Source organism: Corvus brachyrhynchos, unplaced genomic scaffold (genome assembly GCF_000691975.1).
Source record: "Corvus brachyrhynchos isolate BGI_N302 unplaced genomic scaffold, ASM69197v1 scaffold17, whole genome shotgun sequence".
Classification (NCBI taxonomy): Eukaryota; Metazoa; Chordata; class Aves; order Passeriformes; family Corvidae; genus Corvus; species Corvus brachyrhynchos.
The window spans coordinates 15,758,253-15,778,911 of NW_008240046.1; the positions used below are offsets into that span (position 1 = coordinate 15,758,253).

Sequence of the window (20,659 nt, forward strand, 5' to 3'; positions counted from 1 at the left end):
GGTCATTATTATGTCCCATTCTCAGTTTTGACATTATCCATGAAACTTAATTCCCTCTCTTTTTTTTTCATCTACCATATGCCTGTATGAGGCAAGTACTTTATGGAAAAGTAGCCTGTAATCTTATTGGTGTAGACTGCTGTAGGACACGTGCAGGAAGTTGCATGTTTTAAATAAAGTCTTTTAGGAACTGCATTTTACTATATTAAGAGATATTAGCATTATGTAACCATTTGTTTTGTTGTAATGCATCTTCTTCAAGTCCAGGGCTAGTGATCAGGTAGGAGTGTGCAGAGATCATGCATTGAGCCTGTGAGCTGCCTTCAAAGAAGGATATGCTGCATTATTCTAAGAAGATACAGGAATTCTCACAACTGTCTTTCAACATTTCCCTCAAAAATCCTGTAAAAATAGTCATACTTACAAGAATTTCCTAGGGTATTTTCCTATTATAGTATTTGGTAGGGGATTTTTTTTTTTTCATTGGGGGCTTTTTCACTTTTTAGTGTAAATTTTGCTTCCTTTTTCAACAGGATGCATCTAGCTGAAGATGCAGTACATATTTATAATGAAGACCAAAACTGCATAGCCAGTTATAAAATTGTAGCCCTTAGAAATGTCACTCCTTTATCATAAAACTTCTTAGTGCTCTGAGCCTTTTTAGGGGGGAATTAGGAAAAGGGAATGTAAAGAAAACAGCAAAACCCACTAATTTTTAGAGTGCATTTAGAATTCTGCCCTCATTTCTCAACAGATCTGTCTATCCGAAATGGTATATCCTTCCAAGAGTTTTCAAAACTAAATTTAGTCTAGTGGTAGACAAACACACAGCACAGGGGTAATGTAACTCAAATAGCTTAAATGAGGACAAGTACGACACTGACTTTGTTAAAGCCCTATTGTTTTTCTCATTATTAGGTGAAACCATTGTCTCAACTCCAGTTGCTTGAAAGATGCAAATATCATTTTCATTTTAAAACCCAAGAAATAAAACTTTTTTTTTTTTACATGTATTGGTAAAGCTTAGCTTACCGAAGTAAAGGATTGTCTAGTCACAGAGAGAATTGTTCCATGTAACACAGATTTCCTAGTTTTTGAGTGCTATGTCAGTTTGGAGTAAATCATATCTTTCTTTTCATCTTAGTGTTCACATCCATTGGGTGAAGTAATTTTTTTACCCAGTAGAAAATGTTTAGCACTGAGTTTCCTTTTGGAGTTCTTGGTGTTATTGGTGATGATATGACGTAAGAGTAGTTAAAGATTTGAGAGACTCTGAAAAGGAAAATCTTAAAGGTCTTCTTAAAAGGAAAAAGGAAGCAATGACACTGCTTTATTTTCTTACTTTTTCTGTAAAAGCAAGCAATTTTATCTCTGAGTTTTGTCTTGCTTCTGCTTTCCAGTTTCATCTGGTCCTTGACAGAATGCAGTTTTAAAAAACCCTTAATAAAGGAACAGACTTATAGCTATATCTCTTCATCTGTCACTATCTCAAATTTTTTAAAATTATGTGACCACAGTATACCCCATATCAAATGAGAATTAGGAAGAAAAAAAGTATTGGATTCAAGACCTTCTGTGGCATTTAGGTACCCTACACATCTATTTTCACCACAGTTTCTTTATTTTCTGAAGGAAATGAGAACAAATAGGTTTTTTTCATAATTCACCAATTTTTAGCTTTATTTTTTGTGGATAAACTCTGTAAGATAACTTCATACTGTTCACCCTGCAGAAAAAGTGCTTAATGGGAAACTAATTTTTCAGCTGGAGTTCTTACTGTGAGGGCAAGCTCTAGCATTGGTTCCAGACATTAAAATATAAAGAAAGCTGATATCAGCTTTCATCAAAATTAATTAAAAATAAAAGAACTCAGCACAGAAATTATTTTTATAGGGGGAAATCATTGATTTCTAGGAGGAGGGACCAGGTCAGATGTTCCCAGATTGCTTTGTGGAACGCAGTGGTGGTCCAGAGTGAGGTCAATAGTTCTCTAGTTCAGGCTGTGTTCATCCTTTCTAGGTACTAAACTTTATTGAGAGAAAAGTAGAAAAGTATTCTGCTTTGTTTTTAATACAATTTTTTCCCCAAAACCTGTTTTTGTAGTTGCTAAGGGATGTTTATACAACCAGAGATCTGAGACAACTTCTTAATTAAGATACAGTACAAGGTCTATGGCTTTGAAGACTCCCTAGGCTAATTCACAAACTGCAGTAGATCTTCTCCTGAGTGCAGTAGCCAAGTCTGTAGGTGGTGACTTGTCTAGTGAGGATCTGTGGGAAATGTGGCTGGTTGGCTTTTTGTTTTGTGGTGTGGTTGTGTTGGGTTTTTTCTCTAATTCGTTATTAAACAGCTGTTCTCTGTTTCCATGGCACAAATAATTCAACAGTGGTTACAAAGATTATGGAACCACCTGGTGCTGCTCTAGCCTGTCCCTGAGCAGCACTTTTTTATGCCCCACCTATAGCCACTTGCTTATAGGTTGAAGGGAAGTAGAAAGCAGATGTCAAAGAGCTCTCATCCCATTCTCCCTCTTGGCTGTCAGAAAGGACATTTTTTTGGCTTCTTTCAGATCACTTGTTGTAAAGGTCCTAAATCATCTTGTTTCACAGTTACAGTTACAGTCCCTCAAGGGAAAACATCTATCCAAGCAGATCAAAATTAGATTTAGAGGAGATTTTCTCACAGGAAATAAGTTAACAGCTTGAAATTTGCCCAGTTTGGGATGTGCATGGTGTTCTTTTTCACAATTCAGAGATATGCCACAAGAATATTCAGTTGTTTTGAACATTACCATTTCTACCTTTTCCCATGCATTTTTCTGTTAGACTGATTATTGTAGTGATATAGTAGGTACTATTAATAGTGGGAGATACATAAGTTCCAAATGTTTTTTGTTAATATTTCTGGGAAAAGAAAGGGATTAAAATAGAAAAAAATAGAAAAAGGAACACAAGCAGATTAAATAAATATGAATTTATTATATCAAATACCTGTTGTTATATCCCACGCAAGCTTTGAAAGTTAGATAGTAAAATAATGATGATGTTCCATTTCTCAAATAGTTTATTTTCATTCTTTTCAATATAGGATGTTTAGTTTTAAAATCAGTCTCATGTCCTTAGCTTAAAAACCTCTCTAGACACACTGTACTCTGTTACACTGGTTATATTTGGCTGGCCTTACTGGCACTTTCTAAAGTGCAAAGATCACAAGTGATGGAAACTTAGACTCAATCAATTTAAGGGAAACATGCCAAAATAAACCACAGTCCATCAGAAGAACATAGTGTAGTTAATGTAAATCTTGGGAAAAAAACATACATAAATCCTGCATTTGAAAAGTATCTAGAATGATGGCCTTCCCACGTAACAGCAGTTTTGATATATTTCAGAAGTCAGTGAGCATAATAATAATTTTATGTGTGCTGATACAATGGATACTGGCACATATGGTGACAGTGCTGAATAAATTAATTTAGCCACTGAAGCAAATAAATCCTCTGTATAAAAATCTGCAGTTTTCTGGAAAGTATGGCATGAGGTCCTTCTAGTATAAAGAAGAAGCTACCAATGCCACGGATCTAAATTACATGCCTTTTGGGGCTTAAAGTGACCTGGTCTAGGGAAAGGTGTCCCTGCTTGTGGCAGAGGGGTTCTACTTAAATGATCTCTAAGGTCCTTTCCAACCCAAACAATTCTATGATTCTAAGGATCAGTGAGAAGGAATATATGGAAAATTGCATTTTCAGGAGTTCTGATAGTGCTTTTTGTCAACACATTCAGAGATTCCCATGTTCTGTCAGATTTTTTTTTTTTTTTTTTTTTTTTTTTTTTTAAAGTTTAAAAACATACTAAGTTGTAGGTTGTGGACAGTACTTGAAAGAGAAATCCTAGAAAGGGTGAGAAAGACTGGAAGACCTGCCATCTGGCTTTCTATGGCAAAACAGCCTTAGACTGGCTGAATGGAAGGTGTTGAATTCTTATTCAATGCATTATTTATTTATGGCTTTCAACTGTTCTTCATCTACACAGAGCTTCTGTTAGTATGTGTTGCACTCTGATCAGTAACAGTGTGTTACTGATTTATGTTTACAGTTAGCAGCTTCTCTGGAGGAGGACAGAGCTTTGTGATTTTGTATGGGGTTTTTTTGTTTTTTCTTATATATAATACTCTTTAGTTATACAATCACTTATTGCTTCTGTTGTTGCTTTCCACTGTTTTCCTGACAATGCAGTGTTGGTGGCAGAAAGGTACAGAACAGCAAGTTGAATTTATTTTTTTATTTGCCTCTGACTGGAGTAATACTCATTTAATGTATTTTAATTTGCTGTTTCATTTATTATAATAGCATTTTTCAGAACAATAAAAGCTCTACACTTTGAAAAACTGCTCTAATCCCTACTGCTATCAGATCTTATGTTCTTCTGGGGACTGAAGCTCATTCTTTGTAGTCTTTGGGACTGGATGTCTGTCTTTAGGCATTGGTACGTGAAGGAAATGGCTTTTCCCTTTTGCCTGTAGAGTGAATTAGTCTGGTTTTTATTATAATTTAAAGTTGGAAAGGAAGAGAAGATTTGGGCTTCTAAGAATGCAGTAAAACCAATCTTTTAGAGAATGAGGGATCAAACAGAAATATAAGCCATTTGGTCTCCAGGAAGTGTTACCCATTTGGGCCATGTGGGTACCAGCAACAGTAGCCATAGTAGCCAGAATGTTGCCAGAAAAAGAATTGAGAACCAACCTCGTACTGGTTATGAGGCATTTTTCACAGACATATCCTTTCTAGGTACTGACATTTGGCTGTTAAATGTTGCCAAACATGCCCCATAGTGAAAGCAGATGTTGAGTTTATTGTTCTGTTGGATGAGGAAGGTGAGCAAAAAAAAATTGTAGATGTTATCAAAACCATAAAGCATTGTTTATGGTCAGGTTTTACCTAATCTGAAATGTTTTCTTTAGATGACGATTCAAACACAACTGTTGCGTGTTAAGAGTTTACACTTAAATAGCTTCATTGAATTTAGAGATGCTGCTATCACATCTGAGAGCAGAATATAGATTTTCTTTAGGATGAGTCTTATTTTCAACTGATAGAGATAATTTAAACTGAACTATTCGCAGCACTAAATACCTTTTCTGTAACAGACTACTTTTCAATAATTTGAAACCTCTTGTGAAACCTCTTTATATATTTTCATTATTGGAAGAGAGGAATAAATATTCATATAGTATCCCAACAACATGTGCTGGCAAAAGTGAAGGAAGAACAAATCAATAATTCCAACACCAGTATTTAAATTCCAGCACTTCCATTAATGAAGATGGGTCTGTTTTCTATTCTTTTTCAAAATGTTAGTTCATGTCTTGTCTTAAGTACTTTACAAGAGTGGGGACTAGGAATATAACACTATGTATAATATAATCTCTAATACAAATAGTTGAGTTATAGATATAATGTATATAGATAAAAATACAATAGTTGGCTTAGTTTTTTTGACTTTATGTATCAACAATAGCAACTCTCAGGTGATGTAAAATACATTATTATTAAGAGAATTTATTTGAACAACTGAAGGTAATTCAAGGAGGTCAAGGAAACTACCTTTACATTGTTTAACTAGACCTTTTTCTCATTGTACCACTGAAGTGTTGATGGGAATAGTTGTTAGCAATATTTGTCTCCAAACCTTTCACAGTTTTAATGGAAGGATAAATGTAAATTAAGATTAATTCATGTTCACCATCACTTCCACCCGTGATTGATCTATCTCAGCTGTTTTTGTGAAATTTCCCTCAGTGATCTCCTGAAGCTGAACAGGACAGTTGGGCAGGGACCTACCTCTTTTAGGTGGTTTGGAAATGTAGCAATAGTCCTATGCTGCCATCTTCAGTGGTCTGGAGTCTGCTATGCTTTGCAGCATAGCAAACTGGCCTACTGCAAGAATAGACAAAGAATATGCACTTGTTTTCCAGCTGCAGTTAGGCTCATTCAAAGACTCATGCTTATTCTATTTTCTGAGATTTATCAGTTCTTGCTGCAGTGGGTTTTTGTTTCAGCTTCAGAAAAGCAAGTTCATACTGTCGTGAGAGAACAGAAAAACAGGATTTTCTTTACATGTGTAATATTGTAATTAAGTTCATACTCTTTGTTCTGTCCATCAATTCATATATATCTTCTAAGAATCAGCTTTCTAAGCAGGTATTTAAGATAGTAAAAGCTTGTCCATTCGTAGGTTTCTGGCTGTCCAGGTTGTCAGAGGTCTCAACAGCAGTGCAGAAAAGTACAACTTGTTTAAAAAAAAAAAAAAAAAAAGTCTTGCATATGTAGGTGAGTTTTGTCCTCTGATTAAAGATCAGTAGTAAAAAACATATTCAAAGAACTCAAGCATGTATTTGTCTTAAGTATATACTGTATGCAGAAATTAAAGCTATTTTCATAAACACAGTCCTTTTTGTCTTTATCTACAACACCACCTTCCTCCTCTCCAATTTCCTAGCTTGTGCATTATAATTTATGATGGCCTTCAAATAGATGGATATTTTTAAAAGAAATAAGTACATAAAGCTATTGTCATGTATCAGTACAAAAATGAAACCTCTGTGTTATGATTATTGCTCTTCTTGCCAGAGGCATCTCGGCGTTTTGTGATTAATTTAAAGGGAATTTTATAATATATCAGGGAAATGGAGCCACATTGGTGTAAAAGGCAAAAGGGATTGTAAGTATAATCAAAAAGTTGATTAGAAAGTCTCTTTCCAGAAGACTGCGTTGAACTTAGTGAAAACTCAGTAGATATGCCTGGTGGCAATTAGGCATTAATTTTTTCGGTTACCCCAGGACAGTACCAAACTTCAAACTAGAAATGGACTTGTGGCCTTATCATATTAATGACTCAAGACCAAAATTTTAAGAAGTGCTACTTGTTTTGCAGCTGGAACAAGAATCCAAAACAAAAAATCTGAACTTAAACTCGTGATAGGTTTTTCGTATGTCCTTATATTTTGCTTAGTTGGACCATTAGTGATCTTTGTAAGAAGATTCTTGCTTTGCCTTTTGTAGCTGTTTGAGATCACGGTGCCTTTGTCTCACGGCCCCAAGCCCGTCACAGTCAGTTTTGCCAACCACACGTCCTGCCGGTGCATGTCCAAGCTGGATGTTTACAGACAAGTCCACTCTATCATAAGACGTTCCTTGCCAGCAGCACAAACTCAGTAAGTATAAGGCTTGTCTTTCCTTTCACGTTATGAGCAAGCCTATATAATCAGATTTAAAATACTGCTGGGAAGGTTGCACAGTTAGGATAGGTGATCTATACATAGCAGTAGCAGAACGCATTCTGCAAGGGAGCTGCCATTATTTTACACAAAGAGAATGTTACTAAATTACCTTTTTACCCATTAGATAAACTGAAGTGAGATGATTTAAAACTGAAGAACAATGTGTGTGGGATTTTCTTGATGTATAAATATTTAGGAGGTCAAAAATACATAATAGACTAACAGTTGCTTTAAGGAAGAATCAATAACTAGAAGCTGGACTGGAATTAATTGTTGACATTTTTAATAAGGTGAGTGAATAGAGCAAATTTCTCTGAGGTGTTAAGCATTTTCCTCAGTGGTTTCATTCAGTTTAAGTCTGGATGTTTTCTGACACATAGATTATATTCTATTTGAGTTCAACTGATTTAATTTGTTTGTCAAAGCATGGATCATAAACAGTGGCTTGGAAGTAAATCTATTGATAATTAGTTTAATTACATAATTAACAGATTATAAAGAGTCAATAAAAACCCAAGAGTTAATAATAAAATCAGAGGATGTTGGCTCTCTCTAGCTTCTCAGTATTTCTAGACTAAGAGCTGTTGTAATGACCAGGGCAAGAGTTTATTCTAGCCAGGAAACAGCTACCTGTAGTTGAGGGAGGTGAGAGTACAGACACCACACTTGAACCAGCATTCACAGGTCGCTGTTTCTCCTGTGACTAAGGAATCATGCTTCAACAAAGGTAAGACAACACAGTAATAGATCAGAATATATAAAGGTCTCCTCTACTGTTACATACTGTCTTTAAGTTCAGAATCTATGGCTTTGTACAATAAAACAGGCAGGAGGCTTTGGTTTGTTGTTGTGTAGCTTGACTTGGTTGGTTTGGGTTTTTTTAACAGAACACAATAATATGTCTGTAAATTATCCATACTATTTCTCAAACAGAATCAGGAGGCAGGCTAAAGGAAACATATGCCAAGTGAGGCAGCAAGAGTGAGACCATTAGTGGAATGAAATCAGGAAACACAAGTTTGATAAAACATGAGGGGAAGCAGGGTGATGTTAAACTACAGCAGTCTGTACAAGCAGAGTGATTTAGTGTGCTGAAGGGGAGGGGTGTACTTGAATGATGATCATGGAAGAATGTCCCAGCACCTGCATTTTTGAATGTGTGAGTAATGGTGCTCAGGGGAATGAAAAGTGCATCAAATGAGTAATGTAGGTGTTGTCTTAACAGATTAGTAGGATTTTAGAAATACTACAGAAACGATGAATAAATGACACAGCCCGGATACAAGAAGTTAGGCTTGACTTGTTCAAAGATGTAATGTCAGCTGTGGTGATAAAGAAATTGCAAGAGATGAAGATGAGATAATACACATAAATATTCTATCAGTGATTCACCAGATAGCTCAGTTCACTCATTCTTTAAAAAGGCAACAGCTGCTGCCTTTGGATTTTTTTGCTTTCTTTGGTTTCCACTACCTTGGCTACAAACTGTAGCAGAAAAAGAGGACTAAAGTGTTAACTTGTTTATTGCCTTTATTTTTAAAGGCAGCGCTGCTAAAGTTCAAATCTTTAGGTTCAAGAAAGCTCACCAGAATCTGAGTGACTAATGAGAAAGTGTCAGCTAATGGCACATAAATTTCACATAAACTGGAATGGAATCTGATAAACTGATTTTTTTTTTTAAGTTTTGTCTACAGCATTCATTATAAAATTTATCTGCTGTCTTTTGATATCCTAAGTTTGAAAACATTTTTGTACTTAAAACAACACATAAAATGATGCGTTACATGCAGTATTTGGCATGCAAAAATGTTTTATACTCCTGTTTTCTACCTGAGGCTTATGTTCTAGGGCTGTTTCCAAACTACATTAGCAAAGTACAAATAGAAGTTTCTAGAAGTTAGAGCTGAAACTTGAAATGTGAGAAAGTTTCTTCAATAAATGGCTGAAAATCTCTGTAGTGGGGAGAACCTTTAGTAACAGATTTGACAGGAATAAAAAAAAGATTATGAATGAACTGACATTCTTAGAAAGATATTTGCAATGGAGAGAAACTAAAGCAATCAACAGCTAGAATTGATTTATTTTTTTTCTCCTTGAGTTCTTATGGTAGTAAATCAACAGCATTTTTTAATTTCACAGGTGTCATGTGGCAAACAAGACCTGTCCAAAAAATCATATTTGGAATAATCAAATTTGCAGATGTTTGTCACAGCATGATTTTGGTTTCTCTTCTCACCTTGGAGATTCTGGTAAGCACTTTTTCTTAAAGGATTTAGTGTAGTTCTATGTTTAGATTCACCTAAAGACAAAGAAGTAGTAGCAATTATTTGTGTCTTTTTCTGTATCAATACTACTACTGGTTGTTGCCTGTCTTTTTACATATGCTTGTTTTTGAAACACCGTAAAAGGTATGGATTTGCTCATTTCTTCCCATAAAAATAGGTGTGAGAGTAGACACAAAATTCTGGTAATAGTGTGATTTCTCTGCTGCTTTTGTAGACACATCTGAAGGATTCCATATTTGTGGACCAAATAAAGAGCTGGATGAAGAAACCTGTCAATGTGTCTGCAAAGGAGGCGTGCGGCCCTCAAGCTGTGGACCTCACAAAGAATTGGACAGATCATCATGTCAGTGCACGTGCAAAAACAAACTTATCCCTGCTTCCTGTGGGCCCAACAAGGAATTTGATGAAGAAAAGTGCCAATGTGTATGTAAAAAGAGCTGTCCTAGACATCAGCCACTAAATCCTGCAAAATGCGTCTGTGAATGTATAGAATCTCCCAATAAATGCTTCTTGAAAGGAAAAAGGTTCCATCACCAGACATGCAGGTAAAACCTCAGTTCTAATTTCTTTTAGTGTGTTCAAGGCATAAAATTTTGGGTTGTGACATTAGCTGTCTTGTTGAATTGCTTTGTAACAGTCTTAAGTAAACAGTAAGTCTGTCTTCAGTTCAGTTTTATCTTCTGTGACGTCGATAATCTCTAAGAGGAAGCTACTAGGAGTAATAAGTATTTAAACCATGTTTAGTTTTTAGTACTCTTACTACTACTTCATGGGACTTATTTCCTTTTGGTGAAAATGAACCCTAAGTTCAATCTCCCTATATCTTATGGTATTTAAAATCCTACTCTGTTTTTCCCCATGAACTGAATATTGCAATTCAAGTAACTCAAATATTGAAATAACTCAAATATTCCTAATTAGATTTCAGGGTGTAATTCTGGAGATAACATCATTCATTTCCACTTCCTAAATTTTGGAGTCACCTAGCTCTGGGTGATTTTTGTGAAAAGTAGACATGTATAACTATAAAACAGACTTCCCAGATCACCATTTAAAATAAAACTTAGGAAGAAAAGTCTGCAGTTTCTTTATATATCATAGGGCCTTTTCTTTCCATGACTGCTACACCCATAGCATTAGCAGTCTATATACATAAATGTGAATGACTTTAGGTTCTGAGAAACAACTAGCATTATTTCTGCTTTGTATATTATGTGAGGAAAGCTTTCCTGTAAAATTCTCTTGTAAATTTCTTAAATTCATTAATTAAATTAATTTAAAAAATACTTAAGCAATGCCATTTGGAGAAGAAGGATCACTTATTTCTACTATAGGGGAATTATTTCTATTACATGAATGACAACAATTCATGCACTGCAAATGGAAAATAGCAAATTAGGACATTTAAATGTCTGTAGTAACCTGATGCTTTATCAAAAATAACACTTATTTAATTTAACATGTAATTATTTGGGATAAATATATTTCTAGATATATAGACATCATTTCATCTTTATAATGAAAAAATGTCACATATAAGTAGTGACATTTCCACTGAAGTCTTTGAAATGGGGGAAAAGATGACTGGCATTACTTGTTTTCCAATATTTGGCCTTTGAAGTGAAATAGAAGAGCTGTTAGAAACATCAGAAACTAATTTTTCTCTATAATTCAACTCACATCATTTCAATTTTAGGTTTGCAGAGGAAAAGAAACCAGCCTGGTTACATAAGCTCTACATTTTACAAAGCCTTTACACTATAGGTGTCACTTCCAGCAGTGCTACAAATATAAACCACGTACATTTTAAAAGAACATGCACAACTGGAGAAGTTAAGAAATGTCATAATAAATATCCAGTGTTGATTTCAATGTCTCTGTTGATTTAAAGACTTAGTATTTGAAGGAGGAAATTGAGTTCAGCCTTTCTCTGTTGTGGTTGAATACAGTAAAAAGTTTGAATCACTTTCTCACTTCCAAGGACAGTATGATATTGGGTGCTTCTACCTTTTTCTCTTTTCTGAGCTGTTTTTCTTTTGATTTTGTGTGGGGAAAACCTTTATACCTCTGGAACAAATAGTCCTGTAGATTTTAGCACTGCCAAGGAAAATAGAGGGAGCAACCTCTTCTCCTTAAGAAAAGACTTAGAGTAGGTTTCTCACATTTTGTCTCTGTCCAGCACAAGCTGTCTCTAAAAGGAAAAAATCCCTGCAACACCCTTTTTATCTCTGAAAGATCTCTTGCTGGTTTATAACAGCATCAATTATACAATTGAATTTATATAATAAATATATGAATTTTATAAATTTATAAAACATAAATAAATTTATAAAACAACTCTGCCTAGCTTTGTGCTAGATGTGTGAGCCCTAGACATGAACATAATCCTGTTGTCATGTCCTAGACAGCTCCTTGTAGAGACAAGTAATCCTTGTAGCTTCTGGTTTTGAAGCACTAATATCTTTATGCACTGTACCTAAAATGCCTCTACCTCTAGTGTTACACCCTGCTTCAGATGAAAGTAATAATCATTTACAAAGCAGAAGATGGGATGGAAAAAAAAAAACCCTCAGGATACTGGCTTTTCAGGTGATTTATGCTGTTTATCAGCCCAAGACTTGTTTCATCTGTGGCCTTGCTAGGCTGCCCACAGTGACTACATGGGCATTCTGCAGCAAAAAATCACAATTATTGACCATAATGAGAAAGTTGCTTCTGATTTGCCCAGCACTAGGACTAGTGAGAGAACATCTGTCTGAGCTCCGGCGTGCTCAGATTATGCTCATTGAAACAGATCTCTGTCACATGAAAACACTCCATAAACAGCATTCAGACCAAATCTTTTGAAAGACCTTGTCTATTGTTCAGCAGTTTCCTAAGGAAACCACGTTTATGTAGTTACAATGAGTGCTGCTATTCACCCTGTGCTACCAGCTCTAAAATTTATTTTGGCCAGTTTTGGCTGGGCCAGATTACTAGGAACTTCATCTGCTAAGCACTTAAGAGGAGGAGAGGGACTTTCTTGCTCTTTTGAAATGTCCCAAATTAGGATAAGACTGAAGTAACCTGAGCTTGACTGCTGCTGGACACAAACTCACGTGGGAGAGGTGCTGCATAGCAATCTCAGCTGCAAGTTGAAGTTCACAAGGAGGCATGAATCCTAAACAAAGTGAGCTCCTCATGCTTAGTGTTTACACGACTGCTTTTCGTTGTGTACAGTCATAGGTGTGTGGAAGAGTTTAGCTTTGCATCTTTTTCTTCTTATTTCATTTTACTGTCATTCAGTACCTGAAATGGTCTGAACTTTCATGGCAGAGACAGCAAAAAGGTGAGTTCAGTGTTTCATCCACTGAATCTCTGTGGAGTACCTTTTGCCCAGAACAGACCTACTGCTGGTTGCCTATTCACTCACAAACCTTTTTGTTGCCTTTTACCACCGTGTCCAAACTTTAGGGGGAAAAGACAAGTAGGACTTTGAGAGATTCCCATGAGCTGCTACACTGATTTCAAATATCTATTAAGTGGCACAAAATAATGTTACTCCCTTAATTACAGAGATCACAGTGGTGAACTAATCAATGATAAATGACATTGAAAACACTGAACAAGATGTGACACTAGTTAATAAATGTCACATTTGCAGTCTTCCTCATTCCTTGTTGCTTTCGTCATAGCCAGATTCATTGGCTGAACTAGATGGTGTGAATTAGTGTAACTGTAGTGCAGACCTCATATCATAAATTATTGCAAAGTAGTAACTTAGTATCCAAAACAAGCACACTACATACTAACTTATTTGAATCAACAGTAAGAGTAGCCACAAGCCTGAAATAAGAATTACCTAGGGCGGAGGAGAGTGACATTGTGCAATTTAGCGTGCTGTATATATGTTAGTAACAGTTATCGTAACAGACCATAATATCAGTGTTTCAAAAACAGGTGCACATTATTTAAGTGCACATTATACAAGTTTTAAGTATAACTATGGTGAAATTTAAGACATACACTTTTGTCTTTTGACTCCTTGCCAGTGTCAAAAAAATCCCAGACTTGTACTTTGTCTCCATTATACACCAGAAAGTATTTAGCATTGTTATTGTAAGGTTATTTTGGGTCAAGTCCTTGTTTTAATAGAAAAATTAAATAGGAAAAGGAAGGGTTCAGGGACAACCAGAGATATTATCTTTGTATAAGTTGTATTTTTCAGTCAAGGAATTGGTGAGGAAAAATTCTGGTGCTGCATAGGTAGATGTGATTTGTGGTTCAATGCTGTATTTCTGCAAAACTTATTTTAATCAGGTAGGCACTAATTCTGTCCTTTTTCCATTAAGTTTTATCAGAAACATGATAAATAGGCTCTGATTTTTCTTCAGAATGCACGCAGATGCAATATGAATGTAAATATATTCCCACTGGCCTCAGAGACTGGCTGTGGGAATTTGCAACTTGAAAGGAAGTATGTTCTCATTTTCAAGACCAGAGTCACAGTGTAACATATGTAGACAAACCTCTCTCAGGCTTATTGCAGTAACCAGTAAGGTGAGAAACAGTCCTGGGTAGGAGGATGATAGATTTGATTAACACCTAATTCTAGATTACCACCTCCAATTTGCAGCATGCAGTAGGTTATAACAAGCCAATTTGAGTACAGAAATATATCCTATTTTCAAAACAAAATTTAAAAACATATTACTCAAGATTAGAATGTGGCTGTAACCAACAGTGTGGTAAAAAAGATCCATGTGTATCCATTGCAATAGAATAATTTCTCTTCAGTATAATTAATTATTATTTCATTGTATTTTGTGAAGATTAGTCTGACTAAAATTGTTGCAAGAACATAAAAAGTTAAAACATATATACTTGTAGGAATTAAATATCCCATTGAGAAATGGCAAAGTGAAGGCACACGGATTTCTGCCCCAGGTAAATATAAATGATTGTGTTATATTAATGTCCACTTTTTGTTTTCCTTTCTTTAGTTGTTACAGACCTCCATGTACAGTGCGAACGAAACGCTGCGATGCTGGATTTTACTTCAGTGAAGAAGTGTGCCGCTGTGTACCTACATATTGGAAAAGACCACTTATGAATTAGTGAAGAGAGCACTACTTGCTATGTTGGTGTACATTTTTCCATTAGAACAAAAGAACAACAGAAACTTTGATAATATTTGGAATTAAATGTTCACCAGAGACCCTGTGGGGCTTTCAGAGACAGACTTGTGCTTTTCTCAAGATGTGGAAAGCAAATGTAGAAAACAACTGGGGTTCATGTTTTGTAAAGAACTCAATAAGGACTTATTTTCTGTCAATGACCAAACAGCCTAGGTTCTCCTTCTTGTGATTTTTTTTTTTTAAGAGATAATGACTATATAATTTATTTCCACTAAAACCATCGTGCAGCATTTCTGTTTATAGCAGTAACAATTGTTAAAGCTCACTGTGATCAATATTTTTATATCATGCAAAGTATGTTTAAAATAAAATGGAAATTGTATTATATAATGGTGAGAATGTTTGATCATCTGCCTAAAAAGGAACTCAGATTCAACTCTATTTTCAGGGTTCTTAACAGGGGAAAAAGGCAATAAGGAGAAAGCACTTTTATGAGGGAAGACTGCAGACATTTTCTCATACCTGTTGTGTTTTCCATTTGGAATAGAGTTGTACTGAGGGTTTTGTGAGCCAGTGGTATTTCTGGCTCTAGAATGACAGTAGCAAAGAAGGTATAATTAATGACAGTGGGAACATTGGAGATTCTGTACATTGCCCAAGTATAAGGACTATGTCTAAAGCACAGTAGCAACTACTCACATTCCAATATATTCATCTCCTATTTTATTTCTTAGCAGCACTCCCAAGGAAAAGTATAAAATAATGTCTATTCAAGGTTATTGGTATGAAAGTGGAAATTCCAACACTGCTTTTTATTTAGTGTTATAGGCTACGTTATAAATTTTACAGTTAAATCATTCAAAATGCTTTGATGAGCTTAACTGAGTCAATCAGATCTCTTCATCAATGTATACAGATGCAAATATATTTTGAAGGGGAAAAAGTATGTATTCCAATGGGGACATGAAAGGATCAGTCTGCTGTGGATTGACACAGTCTCTACATTAAAAAAGTCTCTTTCAGAAAATGTGAGATCAAACACCTACAATTTTAAAAAAAGGTAAGATTTTTAACTTGGATGGGAAGAGCAATCTATTCAAAATTAAAATGTATCAGAAGTTGGAAGGAATTTCTTTACTTACGGAAACTTTATTGGGTGCAGAAGTGGAACAAGCAAAGCTGCAAAGCAAGATTTTTGTGACAGGGATGGTCAGATCTGTAAAAATAATTGTAGACATCAGTGCTGGATCTAAGCAGCTGTTCTTTAAAGAGTTATTAATGAAATATCATAGAAAGTTTGCCAGGAGGGGTTGCTTTTCTAGATTTTTTGTATTTCATAGTTCCTAAAACTGAGTGAAAATTCCTGTTGATTACTCCATCCCCATCATGAGTTGATGCAGTCTAACAGGAGGAGAGATACTTTGAGACTTCACACTTTCCACTGTATGCCTGCTATGCTCAGTGTTCTTCCAAGAGGCCAGATATTTATTATCCAAATAGGATAACAGGGTAAAGTTTAGGTATGCAAATACTGAACAATGTCTTTATTACTATATTGCTTCAGCAATCAAATGTAGGTAGACATTTGGACAACAGTTTAACATTGATGCACAACTATAACAACTCACACTTCCCATCCAGTGGCATTATGTCATGCAAATTATGTCCAGTCATGCAAGTCATCAGTGTCTAAATTGGCAATGTCAACATAATAGCAAGAGGCTAATGATCAAACTTAATTCAGCATTCAAAAAAATCCAAACATCCTCTTCTGTAATTTAACTGCTTAAAGGAACTGTAGGTGAAGATTTTAAATTTCTATCCCAGCCCAATACAGAAGAGAGTCAGTGAAGAGAAGACAAACCAAATCTGGTACCAGGAACAGAGCCTAAGTAAGCAGGTATCTAACAGATAAAAAATATACTTGTGGTTACAAAGGAGGAGGGCATGAGTGAAGGCAGAAGAAAACCTACTTTCCATCAAATAATTCCATGTAGATTATAAAAAGTGCATGTTAAAATACTATGCAAATTAAAAAACCCAAACCTTATTAAACTGAGCAATGATCACATGTCTAAATTTTTTTAAAGGATTCATGAAAACAGCTAATAAACCCACTGTGGCTACTTGCATTTCTACCGAATGAGCATACCACACTCCAAGATGGTAAAACCCATCTGAATAGGGAAGGGCAGACAGGAAGCTCGAAAATGAGACCAATGAACAAGAAGCTTCAACTTTATCACAAACATCAGCATTTAATAAGACTTACTTTCTTGAATGCATGCTTTTTCTGTTTCTTAACTTTCCAAGCATTGAGACTTTTGGGCATAAATTATGCTAATCTCTAAGTAAAACTTAGATTTATAGAGAGCAAATTCCTGACTTGTAAAAGTAGCCACAAATCAGGTTTATGTCTGAGCAAAGTGACTAGTTAACCATTCTCAAAATTATGTTGAAAATATGCATAGAATAATACATACAAGCAGTTGGTAGCATTTTCTGATAATCAGGCTCTCCAGTTCTACATTCCATGAGAATAGAGCTATAAAAATGCATTATAAACTGTGGAGGGCTGGGAGCCCTCGGCACAAGAGCCCTCTGCACTCCCTTGGAGGAGAGAGGTCTGAGGGCAAAAAGACTTTTTCCAGAGATAAGCAACCTTCCTCTGGGTCATGGTGACAAAGTGAACCACCCCCAGCGTGCCTTGTTTCTATATGGTAATAGCCTGGACCCAGTTGGCTAATAGGTTTCTACCCCACTCCCTGCCTTTCCCATAAAAAGCCCATTTCTGTCCCTGATCAAGGGGCCTTTGTCCCTGGCCTCCCCTTCACAGGGGCTGCTGGACAATAAAAGCTGCCTCTGTGGAACAGCCAGACGAGGCTCCTGTCTCTCTATCCCCGAGTCCACCTTGGGTGGTTTCACAAAGAGCTGAATCACAGGAGCTGGAATCACTTGTAGCTGAGAAGTTGCTACACTTGCTGGAATCACCTGCTGCCCAGGGAGGCCTGCCACCACCCCTGGAAGAGTTATTCTTTGCAGGACACTCTCTCTAGGAATGTCGCCGCACACCGGTGCTGGCCAGCATCAGACCCCCTGCGATAACAAACAAGAGCACAGACATCAGAATTATTATCATTAGTACTGGATATAGACTCTACAGATTCTATGTGATATAATGTGATTCCCTTTATCTCCATACTGTCATGAAATAATCTGTAGAGTAGGTCCTTCTTGCATCTATTGCATAAAGAAGCTTATAGGTCTACATCATTGTCAGTTTTGAAGAGATATTTGATAATGATCTCCTTGAAATTTTCATCTTCACTTCAAATCTTAATGTTCTTTAAAAAATATAAAAATAAAAGAGATTTGAAAAGATAGATGATAATTCTATATGTGAGTTATTCTGCACTAAGTCCAAATAAAAAGCTTTTATTGTTATTTGTCTAAAATCCCTGTACCTTGTGCAAAAATTACAAGGTGGTTGGGAGAGGGAGAGTGCATGTAACTGCACTAAATCACATTTAATAGTAAACAGATTTATGCTTGCATTTCATCAGGAATTTACAGCAGTTTCTGTACTCTTTAAATACTCTCTAGGGAGACCATAAATTATGCAGAGTAAGCCCTCTTTACCTGCACTACCAGAGGGACATGCTATTTACAGTATGAGCGCTGTTGGTCAGCTGACAGGGTTGTTTAATTCATGCTGAACAAGTTGATAGTAAATCAGTTCTCTCAGCTCTATTTGAAAGACCAGCGTGAAATCTTACATATGTACTGTATCATCTTGAAAGCCTTAGCATTAGGATTGCTTTCAGTATGCTTATTTTCAGTCTTTAGATCTCAGTTACAACTCCAGATGCCCTTGAATTTTAACATATCTCCTATTTTTTTGAAGCATAACCAGCAATCACATCCATGCCAAAAGACAGGAATGGAATAATTTATGCAGTCAGTAAGCTCATCAACAGATTAGCCTGAAGAATAGACTATATTCTTTTAAATATTATTTATTATATATTTAATTTAAGGATATATTCTTAAAATACTGTGATTTAAAAATAGAATGGATTTTGTATTATTTGGAGGTACAAAAGGTTGCTGTCAGGTAGAAAAGTTTAAAAGTGGTCAATTCAGAATTTTCAGAATTTTTTTATTTAGAAAATATTATATAGTAATAATTCTTTATATTATAAGAATTTTGCTTCCTTGAAAAAATGAAAACAATAGTTGATAATTTATTTAATAGCTTCTTTTTGTTCTCTCTTTTCATTTTGCATTGCAGATAAAACTAATGGGAAAGAACACAGAACAACCTTCTAATTGAGTAATGAAATAATAAGATGAAATGAACCAGGTATTTAATTTTTTTAAGTAATTCATATCAATTGCTAATAAGAACTGAAAAAATTAGGCCACTTAAATACAGGTTTAAGACTCCGCAATATAGTAGAGGTCTTAAAAGCTCTGGAGAGATGAAAACCTTTTTAAAGAACACATATCTGGATTCATTTTATCTATACTTTCTTGTCCAAATGTTGTAATGGAATGTGGACAGTAGAAAGCATTAGGAGATCACCAATTTTGCAATCATAAGTTCTAAAATTTCAGTAATTTATCATTTAAAAATTATATTTTACCTATAGTCTGAATCTATGAATCAGGGGACTTTATTTCAGCTTGAGAATATACTGAATTACAAAGAATAGAACATACCAGGAAAACTAATAAAATCCTAAAACACAGTGCTTTGCTCTTTTGTACAAATGTTTCTACTTCTGGCAAACAACTGCAGAAACCTCTAATAATTGTGTATCACCATTTTATTCCCTTTTCTTCTCAGCAAAACCCTGTCATGAAAATAACATCTTTTAGATTCAAGTATTTCTCCTGTTCCTGGGTAAGGATATTATATCCATTCCTGACAGACACTGACCTTTCAGCTGAGTTTCAGCAAACTCTTTATCCCTTTTCTACAGTTATAATCAGACATATGCGGTCACTGAACTCTTCCCCTTTGCCCCCATTCTCAAATTACTTCTCTTAGATTTCTGGGCCATATCTCGGTCTCCCCGTAAGAATATCTGTATTTCCTTGTCAGCCTTTTTCACATATCACTGCTAACTCTAACCTTCTATTTCCCTTTTATATCCAATCTCTCACTAAAAATAGCATTGCTTTTTTCTCTATTATCATTAAGACCTCTTTCTTCTCTCTCCGTTAAATAATCAGACCAACATGGGGATTAATCTCATTTTAGCTACCTAGAGTTATTCTTCACTACACATACGTGAAAGCAAGTGTTAAAGAGAAGCCTGAAACTTCACATTCCAAGTTCGCAAATCCAATCTGTCCAAGCAAATTATAATAAAAATAATTACAGTTGAGAGCTCCCCTAAGTAAACTTGTAAAAAAAAAATCAGATGCATTGACCATCCTAGCAGATACCACTTGAAACATAAAAGACAATTTATAAACAAAACCAAAATTTATAATATCACTCTTCCTGTAAAAAAAATTCAAGCTTTAATTCTGCTGTATTCTGCAAGCTACCCCTGCAGTCTAACAGTGCACTCACCCAGTCCTCGAAGTCCAGTGCAGCATTCTGGAACTTAATTCAGCCTTGTAATTGAGTTTATGTTCACATCTCATTCATGCTGGGAGGGAAAAAAATCTTGGGTTTAAGGGCAGGTAAGGAGACTTCTCATATATACCACAAAAACTCTGAGGTCTGTGCTCTTCCTTAACACAGATATGCCCACCACCTGCTTTACAGTGCTGTGTAGACAGAAAAAATGGGGTTAGGGGATCCTTCCCAGAAGGATGATGCCATTTTTAAAGACAGATACTATTTGTAAGCTCAAATCTTATACCCTATGGATGTACTTTTCACTAGCCTGCACCCTGTCCAGTAATTTGGATGTAGAGAGCTGCCAAGTCACAGAACACTTGTGGCTCAATGTAGTCCATGGG

General features: G+C 35.6%; 1 protein-coding gene across 1 annotated transcript in view; it reads left to right on the forward strand.

Annotated features, from left to right (window-relative positions):
- VEGFC (vascular endothelial growth factor C) overlaps window positions 1-15,067 on the forward strand; it is a gene marked incomplete at its 5' end in the record, with an annotated part of 70,688 nt that extends 55,621 nt beyond the window's left edge. The window contains 4 exons of the mRNA XM_008641561.2: window positions 7,061-7,212; window positions 9,418-9,527; window positions 9,778-10,108; window positions 14,546-15,067. Coding sequence (XP_008639783.1) covers window positions 7,061-7,212; window positions 9,418-9,527; window positions 9,778-10,108; window positions 14,546-14,660 — 708 coding nt within the window. The remainder of the gene's footprint in view (window positions 1-7,060; window positions 7,213-9,417; window positions 9,528-9,777; window positions 10,109-14,545) is intronic.
- Between the last annotated feature and the right edge of the window lie 5,592 nt (window positions 15,068-20,659).